The 12,310-nt window shown below is 39.4% G+C and overlaps 1 protein-coding gene across 2 annotated transcripts; it reads right to left on the bottom strand.

The window, feature by feature from the left end:
- Nucleotides 1-2,087: 2,087 nt before the first annotated feature.
- cdca4 (cell division cycle associated 4) lies at nucleotides 2,088-8,425 on the bottom strand. Of its 2 annotated transcripts, XM_040042097.1 has the most exons (3): nucleotides 8,144-8,425; nucleotides 5,037-5,174; nucleotides 2,088-4,700 (listed from the first exon to the last, which is right to left on the bottom strand). In XM_040042097.1, exon 3 carries the CDS (start codon nucleotides 4,689-4,691, stop codon nucleotides 3,771-3,773), a length of 921 nt encoding a protein of 306 aa, XP_039898031.1. In that variant the 5' UTR covers nucleotides 4,692-4,700; nucleotides 5,037-5,174; nucleotides 8,144-8,425; the 3' UTR covers nucleotides 2,088-3,770. The 2 variants fall into 2 exon arrangements, with proteins under 2 accessions (XP_039898031.1, XP_039898030.1); XM_040042096.1 differs by lacking the exon at nucleotides 5,037-5,174 and having other exon boundaries at nucleotides 8,144-8,399.
- Nucleotides 8,426-12,310: the final 3,885 nt, after the last annotated feature.

Below are 12,310 nucleotides of genomic sequence, written 5' to 3'. Positions count from 1 at the left end.
GCTGTAACCATGTGGACCTGCACAGAACAGATGAGAAGGGCAGGGATAGTATAGAGAATCCAGCCAGCCTTCAAAATAAAAGACCCCATAGAACTTAAATGCTCAGCTTCTGAAAAGCTACCCTTGTGATTTGGAGATATGCAAAGACCAGCAGCTTCGTTAGCTACAACTCTTCAGCTCCTTAATAATTTAAATATCTCATCAGCCAATCACGTTGCAACAGTTTAGGCATGTAGACGTTGTCAAGACGAGCTGCTGAACTTCAACTGAACATCCGGATGGAGATAAAAGGTGATTTAAATTACTATGAACATGTATTTATGGTTTAAATGACCCTGAATCCTCCAATAGTTATGCTGCAATAGGCATAGACTACTGGGGGATTCCCATGATGCATTGAGTATTTCTTCTTCAGTCACCTTTATCACTCACTATGTGTTAGTAGACCTCTCTGCATTGAATCATACTTATTATTCAACTCTGGCTCTCTTCCACAGCATGTCTTTTATCCTGTCTTCGTTCTCTCTCCCCTACCAGTCATGGCAGATAGCCCCGCCCCTCCCTGAGCCTGGTCCTGTCAGGGGGTTTCTTCCTGTAAAAGGGAGTTTTTCCTTCCCACTGTTGCCAAAGTGCTTGTTCATAGGAGGTCATATGATTGTTGGGTTTATCGCTGTATGTATTATTGTAGGGTCTACCTTAAAATATAAAGCGCCTTGAGGCGACTGTTGTTGTGATTTGGCGCTGTATAAATAAAATAGAATTGAACTGCTTTGAATGTATTTACAGAGAATAGTCCGATAAGGAAAAAATATCCAGCGAGCATTAGTTCTCTGGGTGGAAATGCCTTGTTGATGTTATAGACCAGAGGAGAACGCACAAGAGGGCAACAGTAACCACTCACAGACACCAGGGTATGCGGAGCATTTCTGAAAGCACAGCACATCAAACCTTAAGACTGCACTGGATGCTACTCCTGTCAGCTAACAGGAAACTGAGGCTACATTTCACACAGGCACACCAACATTGGGCATTTAAGGATTGGAAAAAGGCTGGTGGTTTAGCCCAGTTTGGGCATTTTAATACCAACTTGGCGTAGTTTAAACACCACAGCTTACCTGAGTGTGGTTGCATGGCCGTCTCTTAACGACCACATCTAGTTTCTTCCAACTGGATAACTCACAGTGTCATGGAGCGGAGGTGAGTGGGGCCTCAGTGCTTACACAGTTTTAAGCCGAAGATATTAAAAAGATGTCCACTCTCAGTAACGTCACGCAGAGCCAAGACTGGGAAAAAAAAAATGAGTATGATGCTGTCTGGAGCCTAGGCTTTTCACTCACAGGAATTACTTATTTACATATGCTTTCATTATTCAAAACTTAATATGCATCCTTTACAGTGGCGCTCATAACAGAAACAGAGAAGCACAAGTCTTCTTTCAGATCCATTTAAAAACCATGACAAATAGTTAACCCTTTAAGACCTACCATAGAACCAAGTCCGCCCAGAGCTTATTTTATATTTTTACATGCTGTAGTGCCATTTTTGGAAGCATTTCAAGTTGCTATACATCAATACAACCATTATAGCCCAAATTTTAATATGTATGCATTAAGTCCATAGTAACTACATAAATTGCAAAAAAGTGCAATAAACTACAAAAAAAATTGAAAATCGTTTTTGTTTTTTTACATATACTTCTACTTGGAGAAATTTAAGAGGTTTATCCCTCAAAACTTTAAATACAAAAAAGTTGCAAAAAATGTAGGAAGTGTTATGAACAGCTGATCGGATCGGCAAAGCGTGTTTCTGGAATATTGTGTTTTTGTTCCTGCAAGCGCTTTTTATGCAATTTTTGCAAAGCTATATGTGGAAGGAAATCGTGACCTGACAAGCTGATGGCATAAGATGTAAGTACAACTCCTCCGGTTTCATATGCAAAACAAATTATTGCGCTTGCTTACGCGGTTCCGGTTCTACGGGGATTTAAAAAATAGTTACGCAAAACGGAGCGTGCCCGCGCCAACCGGCTTTAAAGAGTTAAACAGTAACATGCCCTGTTGTAAAATAAGGGAAACAAGCACACACAATCAATAGTTGCACCTTTTATTATAAAAAATATTTACAAAGATGCTACAATGTTTTTGTCTTAATATAAAAAATGCATACATTTTACAACGATAATTAGTCTTTGAAGTTCTAGCTCCCATTCAGACCAGAGTGACATCCTTCAGGAGTGTTGTGGTAAGGTATTAAGCGTGTCGTAATACTGTATTTTAGTCAATACATTTTATTTGCCTGAGTTAATCTCTTCATCACGATAAGGAACAATTTTGAAGAATGCATTTGATTTTCCACATATTTAGGAGAAAGGCAACTGTTTGCATAAAGGAATTAAAGGACATTTGATTTGTATACAGTCATTTTGAAACACATATGACAGAGCTGCATAGTAATTTGAATAGTAACCCGGTTGTTGTTATTACTAATAGTCCTTAAAAAGAAAACTTAGGAATAAATAGGTACTGCATTGGAAACGAAGGGCACAATTTGGATAAATACAATTTCATCGGGCCTCATGGTTGAATTGATAGGTCAACATGGCATGTCTGTACCTTGATAAAATAAATACAATAAATAAAACAACAATAAATTAGATGGGTTAAACACACAGAATTCTTCACTTGGAATAACAAATGAGAGAAAGAAATATGGCTTCTCGATGCAGTTATCACCCCGGGGTTTCTCCAAAATGCGTGAGGAAAAAGCTGCTTATTACTGATATTGGATCCATAATGACAGCAGAGCAGGAAAATTACTTCATTTGTCTCCTGGCTACTGTAAACTTACCAGAAATGACAACTCTTGCTCCTTGTTTGTTGACTGGCAGCAATTTTCCTGCTCTGAGTAAAGCTTTTAAGAAAATGAAAGAACAGCGCCTATAAAGTGAGACGATGCCAGTCCTGACACCTGTTACAGTCGACTATACCAAACCATGGGAAGACACCGTCTTGAGACTGGCTATTAAAATCTTAAAAACCGCTTGGGAGGGAAAAATAATAATATCAAATGATGCCTGCAAAATCCCCCAGCTGTATAATGCAAAAAATATATTTCTATATACACATACGTACATATACATAAATTCCATTCATAATTGCTCAAATCTCTAGGAAAATATGCATTGATTTATAGATTTGGATTTACAATTTGTTCTGGTTTTTGATGCATGTAGTGTGAGGAATTGTTTCTCAGTCCATGTAACAATAAATAGAACTGATGAAATGGCAGAGAATACGGCCAGAAGGAGCTAGCATGACAGAGTGAATGACGGACATAAACACCTAAATAAGAATGCATCATGGTAGTTATAAGGTAATTATCTTTGCCTTCTCACAGATATTGTTGAGTTTTGGATTTCAGAACCAAAGTGGGAAACTAACTGCTTTGCCAACTCACCAGCATAGCTTTTAAATCCCCAGATTTGTTAATTTTACCATCACAATTGTAACTGCCAATTACATTTTATTTTTTATACAAAAAGTCACAACAGCAGATGTTAACCTGCCCAAGTGGCTGTTACAGGAGACTAACTACATCTCTAATACCCCCATCCCCAAATCTACTTGGCTTGCTGTTAATTTCCCATCTTGATCCAAAACCTCCAACAATCTCTATGTGTAACAATACCACATACAGAACACACACGTGTACTGTGCATAGTCTGGAAAGAGTCTGTGGCATCAGTACAGACCAGAGGAATGTTCAGAGTTTCAGGATCCCACTATGATCTCCATGATGTGGTCCAGTTCGTTCAGATCTGACCTGCAGCTTGAGCTGGAGCTCAGGGCCGTGGGCCCATGAGAGGACAGGCTATCGAGCAGATCGTAAGGCCCCATTTTCGGGGCGCTCTGCATGCCTGTCAGCACCGTATCGAGGTCATAGTAAGACGGGTCCACGTCTGAAAACAGTTCCTCGAGCGCAGGGTCAGGGGGTGGCGCTGGGTGCTTGATCTCAAAAGTCCCAAAAACCTGCTCCCCTGTCCTGGAGTCTGCACTTAGGTGGTCCCCGTCTCCCTCCTCTCCCTCTGATACGCACTCCTCGCTGTCCTCCTCTTCTTCCTCCTCACACTCACCGTCTTCCTCTTCCTCCTCCCAGCAGGGCCCCATGCCAAAGGGACCTGCGAGGTAAGAAGCCGAGGACAGCTGAGGGGAGACGGGTGACAAAGTAGACATGGTGACATCCGTCTCCACATCTCCCTCCATGACCACCTCTTCAGAGTGGTAGCCTTCCTCCACACCGACCACTGCGTAAGGCTTTGGGCTCTGCCCTGCCTGGGCTGCTGGATCAGTCTGTCGGCACAGCACTTCAGTGGCCACCAGGCGGTCGGTGGGACACTGGGCGGCTGCGAGGGCCTGCGTCATTATCTGCCAGGTGCCATCCTGGGTCATTTCCTCCTGGATCTGCCGCACTGTGTTAGCAATTAGAACTGAACGGCAAAGGTTTGGCTCTACCAGCATGTGACAAAGTTGCAGCTTGATGAGCGACATGTCAAGCAGCGACTGCCGCTGCAGACTGTACGACGAAGACAGCGTCCGAGCTGCCGCCGAAGGAGCTGCGGGGCCCTGGTCGCCACTGGAGACGGCCTCCTCCCCAGAGTCTGAGAACTTGCGCTTGGTGCCCTTCGGGAACATGTTGTCTCTCTTTTGTGAAGGCGAGGAGACAAAAAAGAAAAAAAATCAGTGAGAAACACAATGGCACCACTTGCTTAAATATTAAGAAATGTGCCACACAGACAAACACAAAATGTGTACTGCTGTCAATGTCACTAGCTAAAATAGTTAAAAAGATTAAGTGCCATGTAATTAATTATGTAAATGTGTGATGTCATGAGGCTATGTGGTGTAACATTTGTGTGGACATGAGGGAGCTAGGGCTACAATCTGCTGAACTGCAGCTGTGACTTTACAAATAAACTACAGGCTTACTCTACAGTAAACAAATAATTGTTGTAGTTTTTTTCTTAAAGTTTGCTATACCTTTCCTGTTGAGAGGCACAGGCAATAGCAATGCAGCTTGGTCCCGGCTGCAACGCTTCAAGTACTTTTGTACGAGCGACAAGCAGCTTTTGTTCAGCACCATTTCTGCCCATTTTAGGCCAGTCTGAGGCAAGACTCCTGCTGGGCGGAACAACCACACTTTTAACAGACCACTGAGCCACCGAAAATAGCATGGTTACCGACTAAATGCGGACACTGCATCAAAGTAAGCACAGACTACAGAGACCTCTGTCAGAAAACAAAAACAGCACTCAAGTTAATTAGTGCATTTATTTTCTTTCCCCCACTGCCACCTGTGATCAAGAAAATCAAAAAGATATCCTAATCAATAAGGGTGCTTTTCAAGGGGGTAAAAGTGACAAGGATATGGAAAGTAACAGCATTTACAATTCACAGTACAATGTACCACCATGAGCCACTAATATTTACAAGGGATATCAGGTTTCCAGGTCTACGCACGCGACGCTTCAAAAACTAGCAGAACAAGATTTTCACTTTCTCTTCACTGAGGAGGGGAAGAAAAGCACAGTCAACTTCCTCATTAAATACCACTTCAACACACACATGTCTTACAGGAACAAAACAATACTCCCGCTAATGTTAAAAGGCCCCTCTGACTCCCAAAAATAAATGGGATGCAAGTGAATAGGAGACTGAGCTCCAAACAGCAGCCTGTGGCATTTAATTTTCCATCAGACAGAAAAACAGTATGCGCAGTGTCCGGCTGTCTCCTCTGTGTTAAACCTGTGGGCAGGGCATTTGGGTCAATGATTCCAGTTGCTTCAAATTTCTATTTGTGATATACATTTTTTTAAAAGGGAAAAAAAGAAAACACAAAATTTTAAAAATCAGTACAATGAAAAACAACACTGATTCATGTTTAGCGTTAGGATTCACAGGGCACAATTCACAGAGAGGGTTGGATCACTTTACAGAAATTTCCTGTTTTTCAGGAACTAGGAATCAAAAAGAAACTACCATGCCCAAGACACTGCTGTTACTGTCATAAATCATCTCTACACCAAATTATCATTTTTATTTTAGGATGCCAGGCCAAACTAAGGCCCATAATCTGTGCAAATTACATATTTTAACATTGACACAGTGTGTAGTCAGGGGTGTTGTGCAATAGCATACTGACAAAAACTAGTAAAACAACAACCTTGTGAGTTCACATTTAATAGAAAAGTATACATCTAAATTGCTGATCAATCAGATCACCACATTTTCAAAAAGTTACAATCCATGCCAAAAGGAAAAAATAAAGAGAAGTGGCTCGTAAGTACAATTAAAGGCTTGGGAGCCTGGAGGTCTTTGAGTCCTCGTAATCATAGAATAACATTTCCTGACAGTGGACAGAATAAAGGGGGGAAAAGGTAATTTATGAAGATACCCGGAGATCTAAAATGAAAAGGGTGAGAAAACGATTACGGACGTATGTTGTCTTCTTATGTGGTGCAATAATACTGGCCCCTGTTAAATAAGAGACACTAGAGAGAACTACCTCCTTAAAGAAAAAAAAAAAAAGTAGAAAAATAAAAGGAAAAAAAAGACATTAAATAGAAACAGGAAGAACTACAACCTGAGAGACGGATCACTGCACACAGAAGAGAAAACAGTTTTGGACATGACAACTTTTTTTTTTTTTTTTAACATTTATACTGATAATTGTTTTCGAACACCCTATAGTTTAGCATTTTTAGAGCTTAAGGATTCTACTCTGAAATTAGAATTACATTCCTGAAAACAATAAGAAAAACAGCCATTCATATATAGGTCATATGTAAAATAAGACTGAAAGCGAGTTATGTCCTAACCAGTCTGATCAGTCATCTGTAGCAGGCAACATACACAGTGCGTTGTGTTTTTCCACTGTGGGACATGTAAACAACTACAATCTCATACAATCAATTCCCTAAATGTTCTTACATTTTAACCACTTAAAACACTTTCAATCAAGATAATATTGACAGATAACCTAACATGAGCACTAAATAACAACCAAACTCCTGATAATAACATCTCGATCTGCAAGTGAACATTTTTTAAAAAGATTTACTTACTTTACCAATAAGAATGTATTGATTTTAAAACCCAAAGTGATCTGCTACAGACGCTTAATTTTAATGACTGATATCGAGCTCATACTCAGTTAAATAGTATTCATTTACACCTGCACATTAATGTTGATGTATTTCAGAGCATTAAACTTAGTCGCACATTTTTTAACACGATTTCACAAAAATGCTGACATATGTGGTGTTCAAAAACTTCTCACATATCAGGAAATAAGTGCGGGGGGGGGGAGACAATCACCTCGTGTAAATCAGTACTTTATTCTGATGCTGACATTACAGTTGTATTTACGTCAGACAGACAATGTCACTAAACTGGATTTAAAACAGTTTAAATACATTCACTAAACTAAGTGTTTTCTACTTTGCTAGGAAGCAGAAGCCAAACAAAATTCAGCCCCGTTTTACGTCAATGGTTCTTAGCATGGCCCATCCCCCACCACTTTCACAGCCTGCTGTACTAAATGAATAAACACATTTTTAAAAAGCACTGCTTACATTTTTCCCACTTCCCTCTCAAATACATAGTGCTACCACTGCCAGTCGCCAAATTAAAACCGCTAGAATAGCTGTAAAAAGCGACGGAGAGTTTCTGGCCGTGACTACCGCATGCTTTTGTCTTTTCAGCATCAGAGCTACCGAGCGACAATGAGGCCATTTTGCGCTAGTAGCTAACAGTTAGCCGGCCGGCTATGCTACAGACGGAATTTACACTTCTGGGTTGCCGCTAGCTAGCATAAAATGTTCCGTGAAAAAAAATGCCTCCAAGGAGGCACAAAACCCTCGGCATTCGTTTGGAAACTTCCTCTTACATAAAACGAATGCTAGCGAACGTAAAGCTAATTAGCTAAAAGCGCCCACCCACCCACAGTCCGCGGTCCTTCCTCCTTTCTAGCCAAAAACAAGAGTTTTCGCCACGGCGGGGCTGTTAAGTTCCCCAAAAACAACACACGGTCACCCGGGTGGCTGGTTAAAAACACTATCGTCGGGTGCTTGAGTAGCCGTACTCACCTCGTGTTTGTGTTAATTTAATTCCCGTCTCGGTCATAGGATCGACAGCAGAGAAAGCGGAGATCAGGTTCAGATGAGATCATTCATGCCACGGCTTCAAAAACTGAACTACCTCTGTCCTGCTGCTGCTGCGGAGCGGACGACAGGAGGGGAAGGAAGGGAGGGGGAGGGGAGCCGACAAAAGCCAGCCATATGCCTGGGATTCCTCTCTAATGATTTCTCCCTGCTTTTCTCTCCTACTAATGCTTTAACAAACAAGCCAAAGCCCGATGCTGGCTTCAAGAACAAGATGTAGAAGATCTGATGATGTTCTGGTTACTCTTTGTGTATTGACGCTGCGTTTACCGCTGGCCTTTTTAACAAGAAAAGCAATCTGTGGTGAGGGGAATTATACCCAGTCATGGAAAGTGACTAAGAAACACGAATTTACTCCGATACGTGCCTAGTAACTAGTATGTATGAGGTTGTCGTGACATTTAGGTGTTATGCCTTTTGTTTATAGCCAACTATTTTACTTCTGATTTCACTGTCTTTATCTGACAGTTGCAACTACCAGTTTACTGAAACATATAAAAGGCTGGCGACAAACCTTTTGGCTTTTATTGTGCAGGAACTTAGAAATCACATATGATCTTAAGTTGTTTAACTGAATTAGTTTAATACTTTAAGAGGTAAAATGACATAATACTTATTCAAACAAACATAAATTAGAACGAAATCCCTACAAGAGAATGCAATATTGTTTAGCAAAACATCATTTTTCTGTGTTTGTACTTTGTTAATTATCTTATAACCTTTTTACTCACTGTATGAATTATGAGCACTTACACTGTGGATTCAACCTCCAGTAATACTACAGTTCTACACTTACACAAATATCAAAACGCAACCCAGTTTATTAATAAATAATAAAAATAGAAAATGCTTAATAGAAAATTGTAACAAGAAACCGATTATTCTATTTATATAATATTAAAAAATAGTCTTTAACCACTCCTAATTTCTTTATATTTTGTTAGGGAAATGGGAAATAGGTGACATGAGTTATTGAAAATTGTGCAAATACAAATATAGCTCATACAACAAAAACTGAATGTGAACAATCCTAATCAACTTAGAAGTCAATATTTGGTAAGACCACTTTTATTCTTCAGCACAGCCTAAAATCTCTTAGGCAAACTTTCTTGTGATTTCATTAAGTAGGAATGAGAATAATCAGGAATAGTTCTCTAGGCTTCTTCAAGGGTACTCAAAGCTCTTCTTTGGCTGCCTATCGTTCTGTTTCCTGTAAAGATGATCCCACACTGCTTCAACAATGTTGAAGCCAATCCAGCACTGATAGTGTTCCACAGTGCGTTGCCACCGATTTTCAATTATTCTGTAAATTGTCATACGTTAGCCCTTTCTTCCTGTTTCCTTCCTTAAGAATGGCTTCATGATTGTCACCCTACCATTGAGACCGTTTCTGATGAGGCTTTGGCAAACTGTAGACGGATCAACTAAAGTGCCAGATATGTTTCTCAGGTCCTTTGTCATGTCTTTGCTGATTTTTTCCCATTTCTTTCAATCTGACACTTCTTTTTTTGTTTTCATATTCCACTTGTCTAGTTTCCTCAAATATTTTAATGTCACTTCTTTGATATGCCACCTTTTTAGCTAAAACTGCTTTTTTAATGCCTGTGATACTGTATGATACTATGGCATTTTACACTTAAAGCTGCAATGTAAAATTGGTTATGTGTATAGAAAACAGTGGCTGAGCCCATCAGTTAGATGGGTTTATATGTTTGAATTGTCGGTTTTCTTGTCAAATAATAAGTCAGGTGTTAAGCACCTTAACAAGGAATAAAACATTCTTCTGAAAATAGTCAGGTACAAGGAGCGGACTGAAAATGAAAGAAGAATTTGCTTCAGAAAGTCAGAAGAACTATTGCTCAAGACCAGTTTATGAAAATAACAAGAATGTCTGGCTTCTTGGAAGTGAAATGAGGGGTGGCTCAATACTGTTGCACAGTACTGTATTTATTTATTTTTAAATGAAATAATTCTTCTTTTTTAATTTGATGCCACTGAAAAAAGCTGTGAAACAGCCACTAAAGGCACCTGGTGGAACATCTCTCTATACTAATTAGGTTTGTTGGCAGCGGGTCAGTAACATGACTGGGTTTAAAAACACTGCCACACATGCAGACTGAGCCTCTGGTAGTTGTGGTCAGAACTAACACACCACATTTTGGGTAATAGTGCGTGGATCTTACCCAGTGAGGTGTAAACATGGTTTATACATGTTATGTCTGTTGAGACCGCAATAATAAAATCATTTTGCTCAACCCCGAACAGTTACTCTGCTTTATTTTGAATGGCACTGGTCCATTATGAGTCAAATTTGAATAAAGCCTTTGAATAAAGTTCAAATGGTGTCAACTGATTTAGATAGTAAAATAACAGAAACCATAGTTTTACACTTAATACATGGCAAAAAAGGTTTATACTTGTTGAGTCCCTGCATGCTCTGTTTTCAACAAGTCAAACAAACAAAATTCATCTAAGCTTTTTCCTTTTGGTGGTGAGGGGCACAAAAGGACTTGCTTTTGCTTATGCTCGTATTTTCTTAAAATGGTAAAGAAACCATTCTGGTGGGGTAACAAGAAGTCAGCTGGTTTCAGTAGCTGATCGAACCGCTTTTAACCCTTTGTAGTTGGGTCTAATTTAACTCAGTGCAACATTTTTTCTTATTTTCACCTTTTCTGTCTTGTTTATGCGGACAGACACTTAAAAGAAATGTCTTTGGTAATATATTGTATTGATAACCTGTGGAAAATTTTCCATTCACTGGAAATTGTAATGCAATGACAGACAAATGCAAAGAACACTGAGTTTTATACTTTCCCTGTGTACTAAAGAAATCAGAGATCTGATTACAAACTGCGACAGACTGGCGACCTGTCCAGGGTGTACCCCGCCTCTCGCCCTATGACAGCTGGGATAGGCTCCAGCACCCCCTGCGACCCTGAAAAGGATAAGCGGAAGCGAATGGATGGATGATTACAAATCCATAATAAGTCCAGAAAAAGACAATAAAGTCAAGTTCAAATATGATCACATGTGATTTTCCATCTCACTAGAGATCACTTTGATAAGAACGCTGCATGAACAGTCTTTTAGAATTGTGTATTTTGCTCATTGAGGGTTGTTTTTTAAGCTTCTAAACTGCAGGTTTAATAAGAAGTTAAACTGCACTTTGTTTATATCTTCCCAAATCAGTAGCAGCCACATTGGGAGGCTTTTCATTAGTGTTTTTTAAGACCCTTTAATTCTGATTGGTGTAATTACCAGTAATTATCATCGCTAATGATGCTTATTACCTCTGCCTCTGGATGTTTTCATTTGCAGCAATGGTAATTAGTTTATCTACGTCCCTGTTACCAGTACCTAGACAGACTTTTAAATCCTCGAGCCTCCAACATCTAGCTACTGATCTGTAACCTTTTTGGAACAATTATTAGACTTGACACAAAAAACAGAAGGTGGGGCTACTTTTTGGATAAGACAGATAATAAGAGTTAATTTAACTTATTAGAGGATATAACTTATTATTAAGTTACATACCAAACGCCAACTTTAGCAAGGTACACCTTGCTAGTCCCAGGTTAGCCCACTTTTGCTATAAAAACTGTTTTAATTCTTCGTGGCACTAATCCAAAATGGTGCTGGAAAATTTCCTCTGAGATATTGGTGCATATTGAAGTGACAGTATCACACAGTTGCTGTTCATTTATCGGCTGCGTGTCACCACAACTACCTCTCAAAGGTGCCCTATTATCACAATTTTTGGAAGAATATTATTAACCAAAATGGATAGTTTATCTAGATTTATATATCCAGCTTACTCTTTATCAATATCAAATAAAGTTATTAAAACAATTAATAGCTTGAATTTTAATTTTATTTGGAGGAATAAGTGCCATTATATATCTAAAGATGATTTGGTTAAACCATACATTGAACGTGGTGGAAATGCAATTGACTTTGATATAATGAATGGTGTTTTGAAACTTATATGGTTAAAATCCTTCCTAAATAATCCACACTCCATTTGGTTTTTTATACCAAGTAAGGTCTTTAACACATTGGGGGGTATCGATTTTCTCCTAAAGTGTGACTTTG

This window comes from Simochromis diagramma, unplaced genomic scaffold (genome assembly GCF_900408965.1).
Source record: "Simochromis diagramma unplaced genomic scaffold, fSimDia1.1 OVJJ01000304.1, whole genome shotgun sequence".
Lineage (NCBI taxonomy): Eukaryota > Metazoa > Chordata > Actinopteri > Cichliformes > Cichlidae > Simochromis > Simochromis diagramma.
Note: the sequence above shows the minus strand (reverse complement) of the source record. Positions and strands in the feature narration are given on the sequence as shown.